This window comes from Ictalurus furcatus, chromosome 21, assembly GCF_023375685.1.
Source record: "Ictalurus furcatus strain D&B chromosome 21, Billie_1.0, whole genome shotgun sequence".
Lineage (NCBI taxonomy): Eukaryota > Metazoa > Chordata > Actinopteri > Siluriformes > Ictaluridae > Ictalurus > Ictalurus furcatus.
In genome coordinates this window covers 20,324,753-20,344,014 of record NC_071275.1, presented here as the reverse complement: position 1 = coordinate 20,344,014, position 19,262 = coordinate 20,324,753, and the positions used below count along the sequence as shown (strand labels likewise).

The 19,262-nt window shown below is 44.0% G+C and overlaps 2 protein-coding genes across 3 annotated transcripts; one reads left to right on the top strand and one right to left on the bottom strand.

The window, feature by feature from the left end:
* Positions 1-238: 238 nt before the first annotated feature.
* Positions 239-11,532, bottom strand: bicd2 (bicaudal D homolog 2 (Drosophila)). The gene is made up of 9 exons (XM_053652928.1): positions 10,991-11,532; positions 5,241-5,453; positions 4,975-5,127; positions 4,429-4,851; positions 4,051-4,341; positions 3,339-3,947; positions 2,983-3,134; positions 2,230-2,467; positions 239-1,645 (listed from the first exon to the last, which is right to left on the bottom strand). The coding sequence occupies exons 1-9, from the start codon at positions 11,222-11,224 to the stop codon at positions 1,643-1,645; spliced, it is 2,316 nt and encodes a 771-aa protein (XP_053508903.1). The 5' UTR covers positions 11,225-11,532; the 3' UTR covers positions 239-1,642.
* A 1,887-nt stretch (positions 11,533-13,419) lies between these two features.
* Positions 13,420-19,224, top strand: LOC128625370 (uncharacterized). 2 transcript variants are annotated; one of them, XM_053653610.1, is made up of 7 exons: positions 13,420-13,553; positions 13,659-13,730; positions 14,470-14,538; positions 16,029-16,079; positions 16,168-16,230; positions 16,578-16,653; positions 16,926-19,224. In XM_053653610.1, exons 1-7 carry the CDS (start codon positions 13,532-13,534, stop codon positions 17,257-17,259), a joined length of 687 nt encoding a protein of 228 aa, XP_053509585.1. In that variant the 5' UTR covers positions 13,420-13,531; the 3' UTR covers positions 17,260-19,224. The 2 variants fall into 2 exon arrangements, with proteins under 2 accessions (XP_053509585.1, XP_053509586.1); XM_053653611.1 differs by lacking the exon at positions 13,659-13,730.
* The last annotated feature ends 38 nt before the right edge of the window (positions 19,225-19,262 follow it).

Here is a 19,262-nt window from a genome sequence, read left to right as displayed (position 1 = left end):
AGCACCAGAATGAACTCAGGGGTTATAAATAAATATGAAGTCATTCGCTACGTGACAGACTAGTGTTTAAAATGGTCACATCCTTCCTTAAAAGCTGTTGGAAGTGAATATATAGCAGACAAAGCACAGCAACTATATTTCAAAAGACTTCAGGAACATTTTTAGACTCGTGTTATCTGAAAACAACAACAACAACTGCGACACTATTTAAGCAATAAACACACTCGACACAGCACAACCCTGTGCGCAGTATTAAACACTGATGGGCTTTAATAGCAAGTTAGAAATGTTCCAGATATAAAACAGAAATAACAGAGGAGACTGCTGCTCTGATGTCGCTGTTTTAAAACAAAGCAAAAAAAGTCGTTCATTAAAGGCACAAGTGAAAACACTTTAACATCTCCCGTATCTTAAACCAAGCAGCGTGTTTCAATACGGCTCTCGACACGTCCTCGTCCACTTCCCTCCACCACTTGGAAAGGCACGACACCTCCCAGACATCAGCAGCAGTGTGTAGGGGAGCAGGCCAATTCAGATATGTGAACCTTTCTATCTTTCTTTGTGATGTAGACGATGCCATTGCTCATTCATTCTCCAGTAACCACTTTAAATGCTTCCATGGAAACCTCTTTTCAGCATCTGAGCCGATCGTGTGTGTGTGTGTGTGTGTATGGTGAGGCATATGTGTGATTTTATTAGTCCCAGGGATATGATCAGTAGGAAACGAGATGACGGGAAGTCGACTTGGGTGTCTCCAAACCAGTATTAAAACAAGGATATGCCACAGTGAGGAGCGGAGACGCGAGTCAATCTCAGTTTGGTTTCTGGTGTATTAAAGCCAACGCTTTTGTGACCCTCCTGAAGTAACGACATGCTGGTACGCTATGTACGATTCATCGTTTCGTTTAAACAGTAAGACATCCACACAATTTATATATTCATTTTCCCTGGATTGCTTCTGAACACAGCAAGCAAAAAAAAGTTTTATATTATCATTTATGTTAAATACTTCAAATTAAAGACGTGATAAAGAGGTAGCTGACGAAAGGAGGTGAAAAATATTTTTAAGCTGTTGATATTAGGACGATTTTTGTAACTAGAACACAATCATCTATTAGTTTTAAATTAAGAAGGAAAAAAAAGAAGTCACCAATCCTTTTGTCAACATCACCCACGTCGACATGTCCTGCGTTGTGACATCACATCCTACTGAAAAAATGTGGTTTAAGAAAAGAAAAAACCGCTCATCTCCCATGGAAAACCGTCAGTCTTTCCACGTCATCACACGTGTTTATCTCCCCCACTGCAGGACGTTCTGCATATTCAGTTTATTAAAAAATAAATTAAGACTAAAAGGCAGAACGACTGTAAAACGATGCTCCTTAATTATAAACCGATGTTCGTGGACCTGAAATACATATGTGCTTTCGTAAAACTGTCAAATAAGGCGTCACATGACCTGAAATACATAGAAACGTGTTACAAAATGTGTCAAAGGTGTGAATTAAATTAAACAGAAAAACATAAAAAACGAATAGGGGCGCCATATTGTGTGTGTGTGTGTGTGTGTGTGTGTATAAAGCAGGACGTCTGCAGTCAGGGATTAAGCCACTTTGAGGGAAATTCTCCTTGGCAACTACAATTACTGTGAAACACATTAAAAATACATCATCATTAGAATCATCATATTAACATCAACACGTCATATTAACACTCAATTCATTCGATTCTATTATTGTATATTACATTATATTATATTATATTTAACAATATAACCTTTCACAAGGAAAGCACACACACGGCGGACATTTTGCTAACAGCATGCACGCAAGTTAACTTCGGCACAAGTCAGCTGAAGCGCGCTGTTTTGAAGCACGACGTGCAGAACATGTCGTGTTCCCGACATAACGTCGTCGCTTATCACCAATCGGAGTTTAAAAGCGACGTTAAAAAGCTGAACTCTGAAAGCTCATGAAGATTAAAACACAGTTAATAAAACAGCGCGAGACACGGAGTTCATCGCAGCATCAGATGCAGAGCGAGCCGCAGCAGTGTTAGTGTTAGCCAGAGAGACTCGGCGCTAAAGACAGGCGTGAGGACGACGCGGTGATGATGAAGATGAAGGTTAGTTGGTGTCAGGGATGAGAGGAGGGGTCAGCAGTGAAGTGGTTCAGATGCAGAACACCACATGACTACCCACAATGCCGTGAGGGACGGAGTGGGACTTACGTGCAGGTTCTTGCTCTTAGAGAAGGGCCCTTTGGCGCGGGCCGAGGCGGCGGTGGTGGCGGCGGCGCTTCCCCTGCGCTCCTGCTCGTTGTGGAACTCGAGGTCCTCGAGGCGCTGCGTGAGCGCGAGTTTCTGCTGGATGGCCATGCGCAGCAACGAGTTCAGCGTCTTCTTCTCGTCCTCGGCGGCCGCCAGCTGCCTCTGCATGTCGTCCAGCTGGATCACGTACTCGTCACATCTACAAACACAGTTACAGAGAGAGAGAGACAGAGAGAGTGAGAGAGGTTCTCTACAAACAATCCGAGCTCCATCACTTCCTTTCCCAGCACACGGTCTCAGACAGGAGGCGTGGCCTAAATCTGCAAGGTTTCGCGTCATTCACGTGACAATACAGTTCACTGTCGGTTCAGATGTTATTCAAACGGATACTTTTTTTTTGGTGTTATTTTACAAACTTTCTCGCGTACAAGTCATTTTGGTGTTACTGAGCCAAATGATGCTTCAGTGTAATAAATGCTGTATGCACAATGCTAAACTGCTAGCTATAACCTTTCAATACTCGTTAGCTACATTAGCCGCGTCACTCCAGTGGAAAATAAAGGAAGCGAATTCCAGACATCTGAACGTCTCCGGGGCAAAAGGAACCTTGTGAACGTTTGGCTTTTTGGTCAAATCTTTCCTTTTATTGTGTTAGTCTAATCTAATGCTTTGGTGTGTGTGTGTGTGTGTGTGTGTGTGTGTTGTTGCACGTACCTGGTGGCGAACATGGCTCTGAGGGAGGAGAACGTAGCCGCGTCCTCTTTCAGAGCCTTCAGCTCGTTCCTGAGCTTCTGCATGGTCTCCGTGACGATGGTCTTCTCGTTAGCGTACTTACTCTTCAGGTTGGCGAGAGCGACCTCGGCCGTCTGCAACATATACAAGCGCTTACATCAGCTTTGATATACAAATAATAATACGTAAAAGATCATCATATATAATACACTACAGCGACCGCTGTGGTATGATGCTATACTGCGTATAATGATAACTTTGTTAACGATGCACGATATCAATAATGCGTTGTTTTACTAGTGAAAAATTCCCTGACTTGACGCGTCCTGACTCGTCACCTGTTTGTTGGCCTTGAGCACGGCCCTGAGCGTGGCGATTTGCTCCCGTTTGGTGCTCAGCAGTGACCTGAGTTTGAAGATCTCCTCCATGCAGGCCGCCTGCTCTATATCAGGCACGGTTGCGAGCTCCAGTGGTGCCAGCCTCTGCCTCGCCAGCTGTGTACCTCGCTCCACGGCCTGCTGCAGGTGCCGCATCTGCTCCCGAATCATCGCCGCCAGGACACACACGTCCATCGGCTCTTTCCTCGCGTCTCTCGCCGAGCTCTTGTTGTCCGTTTTCTCCTCTTCGCCTTCCTTCCTGTCTTTGCTGTCTTTCCCTTCTCTGTAGAAGTCGAGCGTGACGCGGCTGGGCGTCTCGTTGTTGCACACACAGACGTGATGGTAGAGGTTAGCCAGCTCCTCGCTGAACGACGCCAGCTCGTCCTGTGCCACTCCGAGGGTCCTCCGGGTCTCGCCTGCGGCCGTGTTCACCTCGTCCAACTCCCGCTGCAGCCGTGCCAGCTGTGCCCGCTCCGCTCGCCCATCGCTCTCCAATGAACACACCTGAGACGAGAGGTCACGCACCTGGCTCTCCAGCCGTGCCCGCACCTCCTCATGCGATGCCCTAATCTGATTCGAAATCGAAACGTGTCATCATTAGGACACTAACAAAGATGAGCAGCATCACCATTTCTTTTACTTAACACTGTCGTCTACACAAACTCCGCCTCACCTCCTCAAGCTCCGCCTTCACCAACTTAAGCTCCTCCCTCAGCTCTCCAGCCTCAGCCACTGACGCCTCGTATTTGCAGCGCAGGATCTCAGGGCCGTGAATGTCCAGCTCATAATAGTCCACGTCTCCGTCCTCGCCACTGTCCTTCCCTTTCTCGCTGTCCTTTGCGACCTGGACACGTCGCGCGGCTCCAAAGTCATCGCTCAGGCGCGCTAATGCTCCACGCGTCTGCGCTAACTGCTTCTGAGACTCCTGGAGGGAGGAGAGCAGCGCCACCTTCTCTCGCTCCACCTGAGACAGAGAGAAGAAAAAAACATGCAGTATGAGTGACAGACAAGAGGACGGAGCGTTGAGCGTTTTCCACGTGAGCGGACCCACCTGGTGCAGCTGCTGTTTGAGCTTCTGGATCTCGCAGATGTTCAGTTCGCTCAGCAGATCGTCCACCAGGCTCTTCTTCGGCATGGACGAAACGTTATCAACGTCCTCGTTGTCGTCGGACATCTTTGCGAGCCCGTTCTCAAGGGCGCGCATGGCCTCGTCGTTGTTGGGCTCGCTCGAATCGCCCAGTCTGAGTCCGTCCAGCGAGCCGCCGAAGAGAGAGTCTCCCAGGGTCATGTGATGCGTGAGCTCTTTGCGCAGCGCCGCCTTCTGCTCCCGCTCGCTCTTCACCGTCTCCAGAGCCTCGCTCAGCTGACGCTCGCCGATCTCACGCAGCCGCACGGCTTCCTCCAGCTGGCTGTTCAGGTACTGCGTCTCCTCCTCCAGCCTCCTGATCTCGTGTTTTAGACCCTCGAACTCCACCTGCACTCACAACAGGAAGTAAGCACGTGGGCACAAAGTGTGGGGGACGGGACGGACATAAGAACGATTTCTGTGTCAAATCTTTACACTCGGGTTCTGTTACGCTTACTGTTACTGTCTCACCTGGCCCTGTTTGAGCGTGGACACTTGTTTCTGCAGGCCGATGTTCTCCTCCTCCAGCTCGCTGTAGTCCTGCAGCAGACGAGACTCTCTGACTTTATATTCTCGGATGTCGTCGCGCAGGCGAGTGCGCTGCAGCTCCAGCAGCTCAGCATTCTGAGAGAGAGTTATGGATGGTATAATGATAGTATTACAGGAAGCATGCGTGACCTAAGATATTCGATTAATGGTCAGCACGTGTGTTATCACGCTTGTTACGTCTCACCCACCTCCCTGATCTCGAGCGCGAGGCTACTCAGACGCTCGTTCTCGCTCTGCGTGCTGGTGAGCGCGGTTTTGGCCTGCCTCAGCTCGGCCTGCAGCTCCTGCACCCTCTGCTCGTAATACGCCTCCTTAGATGCCGACTCCAGGATGAGGGACTCCTCACGACTCTCGCCGTCCTCCGCAACCTTCCTCTGGGCGGAGTGGGCGTGACCGTACGCCTGCACGCAGGACCACAGACAGACTGTTAGCTTGTGTTTACAGGAGAGGACAGTTAGCGACTCCTGAAATGCTGCGTGAACCTATCTGGTGGCGGAAAATACCGCCGTACCCAATTTTCACCGTTATATCAAAACTCTCTGTCCATGGACATGTGGCCAGGAAGTGGTGTTTGACAAGAGAAACCCAAAGAATATCTCAGTGCTTCTGACAGTTTCATCTTGTTACTCTTACGAAATATGAGATGCGATGTGTGGGGAAAATGAAGCGTGTTTGAGTTGTGGAGGATGTTGGGTCATGTCCACAGGTTTGAAACCAATGCGTTAGATAAAAGGAAAAGACCAATCCCTGATCACCATTGCTCCTGATATCCAATCACTAATCACCATTGTTTCCATAGACCAATCACTAATCACCACTGTTTCCATAGACCAATCACTAATCACCATTGTTTCCATAGACCAATCACTAATCACCACTGTTTCCATAGACCAATCACTAATCACCACTGTTTCCATAGACCAATCACTAATCACCACTGTTTCCATAGACCAATCACTAATCACCACTGTTTCCATAGACCAATCACTAATCACCACTGTTTCCATAGACCAATCACTAATCACCAGTTTCCATAGACCGATCACTAATCACCACTGTTTCCATAGACCAATCACTAATCACCACTGTTTCATTAGACCAATCACTAATCACCACTGTTTCCATAGACCAATCACTAATCACCACTGTTTCATTAGACCAATCACTAATCACCACTGTTTCCATAGACCAATCACTAATCACCATTGTTTCCATAGACCAATCACTAATCACCAGTTTCCATAGACCGATCACTAATCACCACTGTTTCCATAGACCAATCACTAATCACCATTGTTTCCATAGACCGATCACTAATCACCACTGTTTCATTAGACCAATCACTAATCACCACTGTTTCATTAGACCAATCACTAATCACCACTGTTTCCATAGACCGATCACTAATCACCATTGTTTCCATAGACCGATCACTAATCACCACTGTTTCATTAGACCGATCACTAATCACCACTGTTTCCATAGACCGATCACTAATCACCACTGTTTCCATAGACCGATCACTAATCACCACTGTTTCATTAGACCAATCACTAATCACCATTGTTTCCATAGACCGATCACTAATCACCACTGTTTCATTAGACCAATCACTAATCACCACTGTTTCCATAGACCGATCACTAATCACCACTGTTTCCATAGACCGATCACTAATCACCACTGTTTCATTAGACCAATCACTAATCACCACTGTTTCATTAGACCAATCACTAATCACCACTGTTTCATTAGACCAATCACTAATCACCACTGTTTCCATAGACCGATCACTAATCACCACTGTTTCATTAGACCAATCACTAATCACCACTGTTTCATTAGACCAATCACTAATCACCACTGTTTCATTAGACCAATCACTAATCACCACTGTTTCATTAGACCAATCACTAATCACCACTGTTTCCATAGACCGATCACTAATCACCACTGTTTCATTAGACCAATCACTAATCACCACTGTTTCATTAGACCAATCACTAATCACCAGTTTCATTAGACCAATCACTAATCACCACTGTTTCCATAGACCAATCACTAATCACCACTGTTTCATTAGACCAATCACTAATCACCACTGTTTCCATAGACCAATCACTAATCACCACTGTTTCATTAGACCGATCACTAATCACCATTGTTTCCATAGACCGATCACTAATCACCACTGTTTCCATAGACCAATCCCTGATCAAAACTGTTTCCATAGACCAATCACTAATCACCATGTTTCTCAATAACCAATCACCGATCACGGCTGTTCCCAAAGACTAATCACTGATCAACAACACTGCGGTATTTTGTTTTATGCGCCAGTAAAAGGGGACAAGAGAAAGAAATAAAAACCGTCCGGAGTGTCTGTATGTAAATGTGGCCAGGATTCTGCGCACACGTCTTCACTTGGAGGACGTTCTGAAGGGAAAATTGCGGGTTTTAAGCCGTAAACGCACATCTGTATTTCTGTGGTCTGGATCTTCTATTACGAATAGCCTTAAACACCTCTCAGCATGAAACTGAAGCTCGCTCGCTCACTTGTTTTAATTTCTGAAATTCGGTCAACTTCACGGAGCGTAGAATATTCTCTGAAGTATTTATGGCTCTAGACTTGCGCAAAACCTCGAACAGCTGTGCTCTTTCTTTAAATAGATAGACTCAGGGTTGAAATGCTGGCACATCTGCACAGCTGTGATACATTCTAGACCCTTCATACTGATGGGAGATCATATTCCTAGAGCATTTCTTATTGGTGGAACTCATATCCGAACCACTAGTGTACACGTGTGCAGTTTAAATTAAGTTTCCAAAGCCAAAGGCGTCTGTTAGAAATAAACACACACTATCTTCTGAAATGGTTTGGAATCAGGAAACCGAACAAATGACTTTCTTTGGACTGTAGAGTCATGTTTGGAGACCGAACCATGGGTCATACTCTGGGCTTTCTTCAGGGGCGTCATATTTGGGGAAACTTCTTAAATTGATGATCATATTCTCGGGTTCGCTCCGTAACCAGAACGACCCAGTCGGAATCTTATCCAGTGTGTTAACGGACAGCGGACGCTCAATGGTTAAGGTTCCAGCAAGAAGTTTAGAAAGTTCTCAGCTGCTCTAAGCTAGGACTGGACTCCGCCTTCGGGGTAAACGCACATGCCAAAAGAATAACTGTAAACGTGTTCGGCTCACACACTGTAATCACACTGTAATCCCGGGTGGATGTGTTAGAGGCCCGGCGTGCTGGTAATCAGCGAGTGCAGCCACGGCGCGAGGGCTTTTTATAGCCTCGTTTCAACACAGATCCTCTTACAGCCTTCTCAGACCCCCTTCACAGACCCCCTTCACGGACCCTCCCACCCCCGTTTTTATTTAGACACCGCTCTGATTATAGAGAACTGAAAACGCAGACAAAACAGTGGTTACAAAATGCTGAGAGAGACGGATAAAAAGAGAACGAGCGAGAGACCGAGAGAGAGAGAGAGAGAGAGACAGAGATCGAAGGAGCGATTATATAATGAGGAGAGAAAGAGACCTTCATAGTGGCATTACTCATGTTCGACTTCTTATATTTTTTTTTCGTAAATTAAAAATTTTTTTCAAAAAGACACTGGTGTGTAATATTTCTGAACTCTGCGGTATCAGCTCACATTTCACTCCTGCACCACTAGATGGGAATGTGAGCATCCTGCTTTCTCTCATATACACGCATTAAGGAAGTCATGTGACCTTTTTTTTTTTAAAAAAAAAAAAAAAAAAAAAAAAAAAAGCCTGTTGTGACGGGGAAGCTGCAGAGAGACCGTCTGATTCCTCCATCAGACGGTTCCTCCATGCGTTCTGGTTTCTCTTCGAGAATGAGGCCACGTGTGTGTGTGTGTGTGTGTGTGTGTGTGTGTTTTGGATTTTCACACATCAGCCATGTTTTTTATTGGTGTCTGGCTTCCCACACGAGTGCACCCGGCCCATGGATTGTGTTATTCGTCATAAGCATAAGAGTTTTGTCTTTGTGACCTGCAGCATTTCCACTCATACACTCATTTACTTACAGTGTAATAAGCACGTATACTCCAAATTGAGTGTGTGTGTGTGTTTAGTGACACACAAGCAGACGTGTGATAAAGGGAACTGAAATCAGTGGCTCATCGTGATCTCATTACCACGTTCCGGTGTCTCTGCAGTGTCTCTGCAGTGGGAGGACGACTCCGCCGTGTCTTATTTCAGTTCGATCACTACACGAAGTTCAGACATGTCATCGTTTCCACCTACAATTTTAAAACGTTACAGTAAGGATTTTTTAGCTCTCTGTTTGATAAAAAAAAAAAGGCTTAAATTTTATGCCGGGCCACGTTCAGCTGACATTTGACTTTTTATTTCTCCCTCATTCTTCTCTCTAATTTCTCTCCTGGACTTTTCCCCTCGTAGTTTTCCTGCGACAGCCCATGTCATGCTGTACACTCTGAAGCTTCGTTATGGGTTCATTGGATAATTAAGGGTTCGTACCTTCCAGAAAGTGTTCCACTTGATAGAGAAACACGCTGTTGTAGGGTTTTAAGTAGAAACAACTCATTTTCTCATTTTCTTTGTAACCCGAAGCGAATCTTATCTCGACACTGAGCCCCGCTTCCAGATTCCTCTAATAAAAATGACCTCAGGAATGATGGAGAACATGCTGCTGTAAGTCTCCTATACGACCGTCCTGGAGTCCTCCGTCTCGCTGCTTCCTCGGGTACAAACCAAAAATACTGACAAAATACTAACTCATGGTGTTATCTGTGTAATATTAAATTGTCTCGGATTGTACTGACTATCAGACTGTTTAATCAGATTGTGCTGACTTATATCGGATTGTATCAGATTATATTGACTGGTATCAGATTGTTTAATCAGATTGTGCTGACTTGTATCGGATTGTATCAGATTGTACTGACTGGTATCAGATTGTTTAATTAGACTGTATCAACTTTTATCAAATTGTATTGGACTGTACCAAATTTAATCAGATTGTATCGACTTGTATAGGATTTAATCAGACTGTATCGACTTGTATCACATTTAATCAGACTGTATCGACTTGTATCAGATTTAATCAGACTGTATCGACTTGTATCAGATTTAATCAGACTGTATCGACTTGTATCAGATTTAATCAGACTGTATCGACTTGTATCACATTTAATCAGACTGTATCGACTTGTATCAGATTTAATCAGACTGTATCGACTTGTATCAGATTTAATCAGACTGTATCGACTTGTATCACATTTAATCAGACTGTATCGACTTGTATCAGATTTAATCAGACTGTATCGACTTGTATCTGATTTAATCAGACTGTATCGACTTGTATCAGATTTAATCAGACTGTATCGACTTGTATCTGATTTAATCAGACTGTATCGACTTGTATCGGATTTAATCAGACTGTATCGACTTGTATCAGATTTAATCAGACTGTATCGACTTGTATCAGATTTAATCAGACTGTATCGACTTGTATCTGATTTAATCGGGTTGTATCGACTTGTATCGGATTTAATCGGATTGTATCGACTTGTATCGGATTTAATCGGATTGTATCGACTTGTATCGGATTTAATCAGACTGTATCGACTTGTATCAGATTTAATCAGACTGTATCGACTTGTATCAGATTTAATCAGACTGTATCAACTTGTATCAGATTTAATCAGACTGTATCGACTTGTATCAGATTTAATCGGGTTGTACTGACGTGTCGAATTGTAACAAATTTAATCAGATTGTATCGAATTTAGTCAGATTGTATCGGATTGTATGGAATTTAATGGAATTGTATCGCCTTGTGTCGGATTGTATGGTACTGTATCGGACTGAATCGGACTGTACCGCACCTCCTCAGCTGGGAACACTTGAACCCAGCCGCGCTTTAATCTCTGCAGTGTCTCACCTCTTTGAGTTGGTCCAGCTCGTGTCTGAGGGCTTCGTGTTCGGTCTCCAGCTCCTCATGGCGCTGCTGGAGCTGCTGCTTCTCCTCCAGCACCGCCAGCCCGTACTCCGCCGCGCGGATCTTATCCCGGCTCGTCTCGCTCAGCTCCCGGGACAGGCGCTCGAGCTCGGCCCGGAGACACTCCACCCCGGCCTCCGGGATCAGCACTGTCCCGGGATAACCCTCCTGCTCCATCCCGGGAATGTTTCACCCTAACCGAGCCGACACTAACCCTCACGGACCCTCACGGACCCTCACGGACCCTAACGGACCCAGCCCGTTCACCGCCTTTTGTCACTCATTAAACATGAGCAAACTCACACACACACATTTCCACACACATCTCTAACAAAGTACACAACACAGCTTTGTTCTCCAGGTTACACATCCGGGTTTGCTTCAACAGAACCATTAGCAGTGTTATTTTATTGATGTTATTTATTTTCCTTCCTTCAGTCGAGTCGGTGTCACGGGAAGGGGAAGGGGGAGACCCCGAAGCTGAGCTCATCCTGCTGGGAGGGAAAAGACGCGATTCCTTAAAGATGTGTCACTGAGGGACATGTGGGACATGAAGTCCTCTCTGCTGTCAGTGCTGCCGAAGCCACCCCCGTGTGCACTACAGTACCCGGCATGCTCTGCGGTTCTCCGTGCGAAGGCGTTTCCATGCTGGTTCCTAAACTCTACGTCATCCAGTTTTATCATGCAAGAGGACTCAGACTCCAGAAGCCCGAGGGCCACATCACTATTCTTACACTTTTAAATATTCAACTTTATTTTTTTCTTGTAACTGTAAGATAATTTCCACAGAAGCGTTCAGTAGTCTACAGATTGTTCATTAATTATAATAATAATAATAATAATAATTATAATAATAATAATAATTATTATTATTATTAAATGTGTGCAAACTATTTTGGCTATCTCTTAGAGCCTTAGAGTTTTAAATCTTGATATTAAATCTACTCACACAACACATTTTCATTAGATTCAAAATGACATTATTTGTGGGCTTTTTTTATTTATTTATTTTTTTAGTCAATCAGTTGAAGGATGGAGAACTTTAATACATGTCATGGGGATGAAGATGTACACGGAACGAGCGACGTAAGGGGTTGAACTGTCTGAAAGTCAATTAAATCCACTTTACTTACTCACTTAGATAGCCGGGTCAGGTGATGACTTACTGATGCAAATCAAAATGATTCAACTCCCATTGCAAATCAGGCTTATTGACGTCTGAAGCCGGTATAACAGCCGAAGGGTGCTCTACTAACTACTGAAGGTGCTTTCCATGAAGGGGTGAATAATTCTGAGCCTGGAGAAGTCATTATAAGTTGCCTTTTCAGTTGAATTTCAGGGAAACCACTCGAAGCGTTCGTCGAGTCGAACTGTTTCCATCGCTCTTGTTTGATTTGGTCATTTGTGCAAACAGCTGAAAGTCTGTACATTTGGACAATACACCTGATTTGCAATGAGGGAGGGTGTGAATAATTCTGATTGCAACTGTAGATGAGCCACCTGCATAGAAATGTATGCAGCGCTCGATAACCGCGTCGAAGTCCCGTGCGGCTAACGACGCTAACGATCTAGCGACTGTAATCTCGAGAGTAAATCAGCACGAGGCAGAATTTCACACGTTTACAGCGTTGTAACTCGGCTATCCAGACCAAACGCTAACCCCGTCAAGTCTGTAGAGTCTGGAGCTGGGGTTTGGGGACGGAGCGGCGTATTCACGGAATAAATAAAATGTTCCAGTGTTGTTGTACTTCACCTACTTAATCACTAGAGCCCCAATTTGGACTAATCATGATTAACACACCTGTAAATCTCCCTTCTGGGATCAAGAACGTGTTATTCGTTATATAACTGTAAATACGTTGTATTTCTAAATCAATCAGTACATTCGCATTGCATAAATATTTGAACTCTTCATTTTATTTCAAACCCCGTAGCTTGAAATAGAATAATAGTAATAATAATAGTAATAATAATAATAATAATAATAATAATAATAAAAACAGCTTTCAGTGCTGGATTGAATTTTCAATCACATGACTTCTGCAAGCAAAGTGACATCATTTCCTGGACCCAGGGATGAAGTTTGAAGGTGAATTGAGATATGGCCATTAAAGCCAAACAATGTTAGATGTTTAAGGGTGAACACACATTTATATTTTACACGTATACTGTAATTTTCTATTTAAAAAAGAAAAAAAAGAACCCTACTCTTGATGTTTCTTTCAAGAAAAGCTGATATTGTTCCAACTCACATTCCTGAAAGATGTCACAACCTATATGTAAATAATAAAACCAAACACTGTCAACGTGAAAGTGAAATCACGCTCTGGGGATTTCCGATGTTTACCTTTCGAAGTTACATTTGTCATCTAACCAGTTTCACTCACTCCTCAAAGCCGTCACCGGCGTCTCCATGGCACGAGCACAAAACTAGCCAGGTCTGAAAATTACACCTGAGACTGCAGACACGCGGGATCAGACAACATGCTGGATTTGTACAATCACTGTAAGTCTTCTTTACCATTTCTATCACTGCTGAAGAAATGAAAGCAAAGCATATAGCTGTCAATCATGTCAGTCGACTCAGTCCATTTTTCCGGTTTTATTCCAGATAAGTTTTATCATTTCTTCTCCATCTGCTTCGGCCTGGGCTGTGGACTGTGTAGCTACAGGCCGTACTACTGTAAGGTCACATTTTGGCTGGTATTCAGAGTATAAAACATCCTGTAATGTGAGATTAATAAATCTGTCCATTCCTAACCAAGACTTTATATATATATATATATATATATATATATATATATAAATTAAATTGATTAAAATATAAAGAGAAATCTGCAGATGTACACAGATACACAGATACACTGATCATAATGGAGTAATATTACATGAACTCATTTTTTCTGTAGGCAAAATATAAAAAATCTTTTTAAAAAAGGTTGGCAAATGATTTTTTTTATAGCCGTTCATTATAATGTCCACAAATGTATGCATTAACAGTTCCGCCCTTTCGTTTCTCTTCCGTAGGTTGGTATTTTCTGGTTTTTCACATGACGCTTGAGTCTAAAAAACAGTCACGTTTACTTTACTTTCATTTTTAAAACGGGAAAATACCTGAGTCATGTGATGGCTGTTACAATGATATATGCAGTATATTCTGTACATATAATACATCCTTCCAACCCATGGCATCGCAGGGCACAACCTGCACACACACTCACACGCCCATTCACACACTACAGACAACGTAGAGATCAGCCTACAGCATGTGTTTGGACTGGGGGAGGAAACCGGAGCACCCGGAGGAAACCCCCGCAGCACGGGGAGAACATGCAAACTGCATGACACACTGCACCGCCTATGAACGCAGGACTAGATTTGTACAGACATTTGTGCGAATTTGACTTCTCTTGTCTTTACAGCGCTGGTGATGCCGGTCGTCCTCACTGTCTTCTGCATGTTTGTTTTTGAGGCTGTGGGCTGGTGCTTTGGTGAGATCCCTAACAATCATTTACAATAATGTCCCTAAGAATTTAGGTGTATTCAGAGTTGTTCAGGTGTATTCACGTGGTGTTAGACGTGTAGAGATCTCTTTAGATGTGAATTTAGGTGTATTCAGGGGTGTTCAGGTGAATTGAGGGAGTTTTAGACGTGTAGAGATCTCTTTAGGTGTGAATTTAGGTGTATTCAGATGTGTTCAGGTGAATTGAGGGGGTTTTAGACATGTAGAGATCTCTTTAGGTGTGAATTTAGGTGTATTCAGGGGTGTTCAGGTGAATTGAGGGGGTTTTAGACGTGTAGAAATATCTTTAGGTGTGAATTTAGGTGTATTCAGGGGTGTTCAGGTGAATTGAGGGGGTTTTAGACGTGTAGAAATATCTTTAGGTGTGAATTTAGGTGTATTCAGGGGTGTTCAGGTGAATTGAGGGGGTTTTAGACATGTAGAGATCTCTTTAGGTGTGAATTTAGGTGTATTCAGGGGTGTTCAGGTGAATTGAGGGGGTTTTAGACGTGTAGAAATATCTTTAGGTGTGAATTTAGGTGTATTCAGGGGTGTTCAGGTGAATTGAGGGGGTTTTAGACGTGTAGAGATCTCTTTAGATGTGAATTTAGGTGTATTCAGGGGTGTTCAGGTGAATTCAGGGGGGTTTTAGACGTGTAGAGATCTCTTTAGGTGTGAATTTAGGTGTATTCAGGGGTGTTCAGGTGAATTCAGGGGGGTTTTAGACGTGTAGAGATCTCTTTAGGTGTGAATTTAGGTGTATTCAGGGGTGTTCAGGTGGTTTTAGATGTGTAGAGATCTCTTTAGGTGTGAATTTAGGTGTATTCAGGGGTGTTCAGGTGAATTGAGGGGGTTTTAGACGTGTAGAAATATCTTTAGGTGTGAATTTAGGTGTATTCAGGGGTGTTCAGGTGAATTGAGGGGGTTTTAGACGTGTAGAGATCTCTTTAGATGTGAATTTAGGTGTATTCAGGGGTGTTCAGGTGGCTTTAGATGTGTAGAGATCTCTTTAGGTGTGAATTTAGGTGTATTCAGGGGTGTTCAGGTGTATTCAGGGGGGTTTTAGACGTGTAGAGATCTCTTTAGATGTGAATTTAGGTGTATTCAGGGGTGTTCAGGTGAATTCAGGGGGGTTTTAGACGTGTAGAGATCTCTTTAGGTGTGAATTTAGGTGTATTCAGGGGTGTTCAGGTGAATTCAGGGGGGTTTTAGACGTGTAGAGATCTCTTTAGGTGTGAATTTAGGTGTATTCAGGGGTGTTCAGGTGAATTCAGGGGGGTTTTAGACGTGTAGAGATCTCTTTAGGTGTGAATTTAGGTGTATTCAGGGGTGTTCAGGTGAATTCAGGGGGTTTTAGACGTGTAGAGATCTCTTTAGGTGTGAATTTAGGTGTATTCAGGGGTGTTCAGGTGTATTCAGATCTGTGCAGGTCTACCCAGGAGTATTTATATCCGTATCTATATATGCTCTGTTTTCCAGGGTTGCCTCCACACACCAGACGATGCAGAGGTCCACCTTTCCACCGGAGAGGTAAGTGGAACACGTTTCTAACCAAAGAATTAACTGAGACTATGAAAAACGCCCATCATATAAATCCCTTTTTCCTCATTCTCACCAGATGCACTGTGGGGGTTCGTTTTTGCTCTGATTGTGGCTGTCCTACATCTCCATTCTTATCACGGTGTGGATCCATTTTTCTTTCTGTCAGCACTTCACTCATGTTCACAAACACCTTCTTTAAAAATATAAATTCCAGGTGTTCCAGGTGTGTAGTGTGACGTGTACGTGTGTGTACAGGTGTGTAGTGTGACGTGTACGTGTGTGTACAGGTGTGTAGTGTGACGTGTACGTGTGTGTACAGGTGTGTAGTGTGACGTGTACGTGTGTGTACAGGTGTGTAGTGTGATGTGTACAGATGTGTATTATGATGTGTACAGGTGTGTATCCAGTAAGTGTAACTCTTTGCCAGAAAAATACTTTGTAAGATGGCGTCTGAACTGTAAATGATCACCTCTTCCTGCTCTGCAGTCTATACTCTCTCTCACGGCAGTGGCATTGCTGTGTTTGCCATCCGAGGAGCCATACGGAGGTGCAGAGCTCTGTGGTAAGTCGTGCTTGATGAAACTTCTCTGACTTCTCTCTATGGAGAATTACATACTTGATGTCAAGGATCCCTGGCGGGTCCCTCACCTCATCTTCATCTCCACCTTTATGTAAACTTGGACTCCGAGACTGAGATCCAGTACTGGATGGACCCCCTGCTGCATAGTGGTTTCTCCCAGAAGGTTCTCACGGGCCTGTTACTCATGGTTGGTTCACTGGCAGTTAAAGCACTGCTGTGACAAGCTGCACTGTAAACTTTTATTTTTTTAATAGGAAGCACAGGAACAAAGGCTACACCTACTTCACTGCGACTAATGGACAAAGAGGCCACGCCTCCTTCACAGGGACTGATGGACAAAGAGGCCACACCTTCTTCACTGGGACTAATGGACAAAGAAGCCATACCTTCTTCACTGGGACTAATGGACAAAGAGGCCACACCTTCTTCACTGGAACTCCCCAGAATAGAGGCCACGCCTCCTTCACTGGGACTAATGGACAAAGAGGCCACACCTTTTTCACTGGAACAAACTGGAACAGTGGCCACACCTCCTTCACTGGAACGCCCCGGAACAGAGGCCACGCCTACTCTACAGGAACTGACTGATCCAGGGGACTCACGCTGTATAGTTCATATTTATCAGTAAATTATAGAGTAAAATTATGTGATTTATTTTAATGTTGAGATTTTGGATTCCAAATATTAAAATTGCTCTAAAATGTGATGTAAAGAACATGATGATGATGATGATGATTCTGGATAACATTGTTGTGGTTGCATAGTGCAGCATAGTTTTAAAACGAATGCTTTTTATTACTTTTCTTTTGTATTTTCTGTGTTCATTCTGGACCTATTCTTAAACTGCAGCATGCTGGTTGCACTAACACTTCGCGTGTGTATGTGTGTGTGTGTGTGTGTGTAGGCACCTGGACAAACTAGATACACAATGCAGTATGTATAGGCAAAGTGTAATACGAGCCTTTAGTGGAAAATGTACAGAACAGGAAGAAAGGTCTGTGCTGCCCCCTGGTGGAAAAAAGTTGAGTTTACAGGTTATGATTGTGGCTCACACATGCGCAAAAGTGTGTGTGTGTGTGTGTGTGTGTGTCCTCGTCCTCACTGCAGTATTTATCACAGTGACAGCATCACGTGCAGCTTCACTTCCATCTCGGCTCTGAATGAGTGCACATGATGGGCAGCTGTCAGTCTGCGCACGTGCTGGGGGTAAGTGCAGTGTTAGCTTAAAGATCACATGATGTGTGATGAAGTAAAGGTCACACCAGAGGGGTGCAGAGGGGTTCAGACAGGACAGGCGTGTTCTCATGAGCCAGATGTCGAGGCATTTGAAGATGTTCCCACTCTTTTCTTCACATGTCCCCTAGCTCCTCTTCTCAGTGCCTGGCTTTCTTTATTATTATTTTCTTCTTCTTCTTCTTATTCTTTTCACCCCTCAGCACTCTGACCTCCGAATATAAAGTGCTACATGAGTCAAGATTATTGTGGTTATGACTTCCCCCTGTTTATCTTTGAGAAACAGTGTGTTATTGCTAGTTCGTTACAGCCCATCGTTCATCCAGCTCCATTACTACCCCACTCTAAGCCACGCCCACTTTCCAACCCCTCACGTGTGTCATCTTCAGTCAAGTTCACCTTCGATCTGATCAACACACCTGCTCCCAATCTGCTCATTTATCCCCCCCCCCCCCACACACACACTCACAGTATTATTTTGTCTCTCACTTGATTATTAAGGCGTTTCTATTATTTCTCGATTGATATTTGTTTTTTCCTACTTTATTTATCTAGTTAATATCTCATGCCCCCTCCCCGCCCCTGTCTGTAAATAAATAAAGTTTTTATAGTTTTAATTAAACCTGCAGTCATATCCACTGAGTTTGTCGAAATATGACACAAATTTAGTTGAGTTCTTTCTACAGCTCTTAAAGGTGCGATAGGCAAATATTTTGTCAGTATTAGTGGTTAGCTCTATCGCCTCACACCTCCAGGGTTGGGGGTTCGAGTACCGGTTTCCTCCGGGTACTCCGGTTTCCTCCCCCAGTCCAAACACATGCGTGGTAGGCCGATCGGCGTGTCCAAAGTGTCCGTAGTGTATGAATGGGTGTGTGAGTGTGTATGTGATTGTGCCCTGTGATGTCTTGGCACCCTGTCCATGGTGTACCCCGCCTTGTGCCCCATGCTCCCTGGGATAGACTCCAGGTTCCCCCGTGATCCTGTAGGATAAGCGGTAGAGAAAATACTTGAATGGATGGACGTGTGGGCTTTGCAAACCAGGATTCTTCTAGCATTTTGATCTCCTTTCCTTCAGTTTTGAAATAATCCGGCTCTCGGGTTTCTGGCCACACGACAACATACCCATTCGGTTTCTCTAACTATTATTCCTATATTTATATAATGTATATATGAATCATATACATATAAAATGGCTGTATTCTGACCTTCATATGTGTGTGTGTGTGTGTGTGACGAAGCGTACAGTATGCAGCCTTGCGAGAAGCAGCTTTGCAGATGTTCTTGCACATCTGATGAACGTCATGATGTCATGACTCTCATCTTTAGGAGCTCGGACACACACGGACTGCAAAATAGCG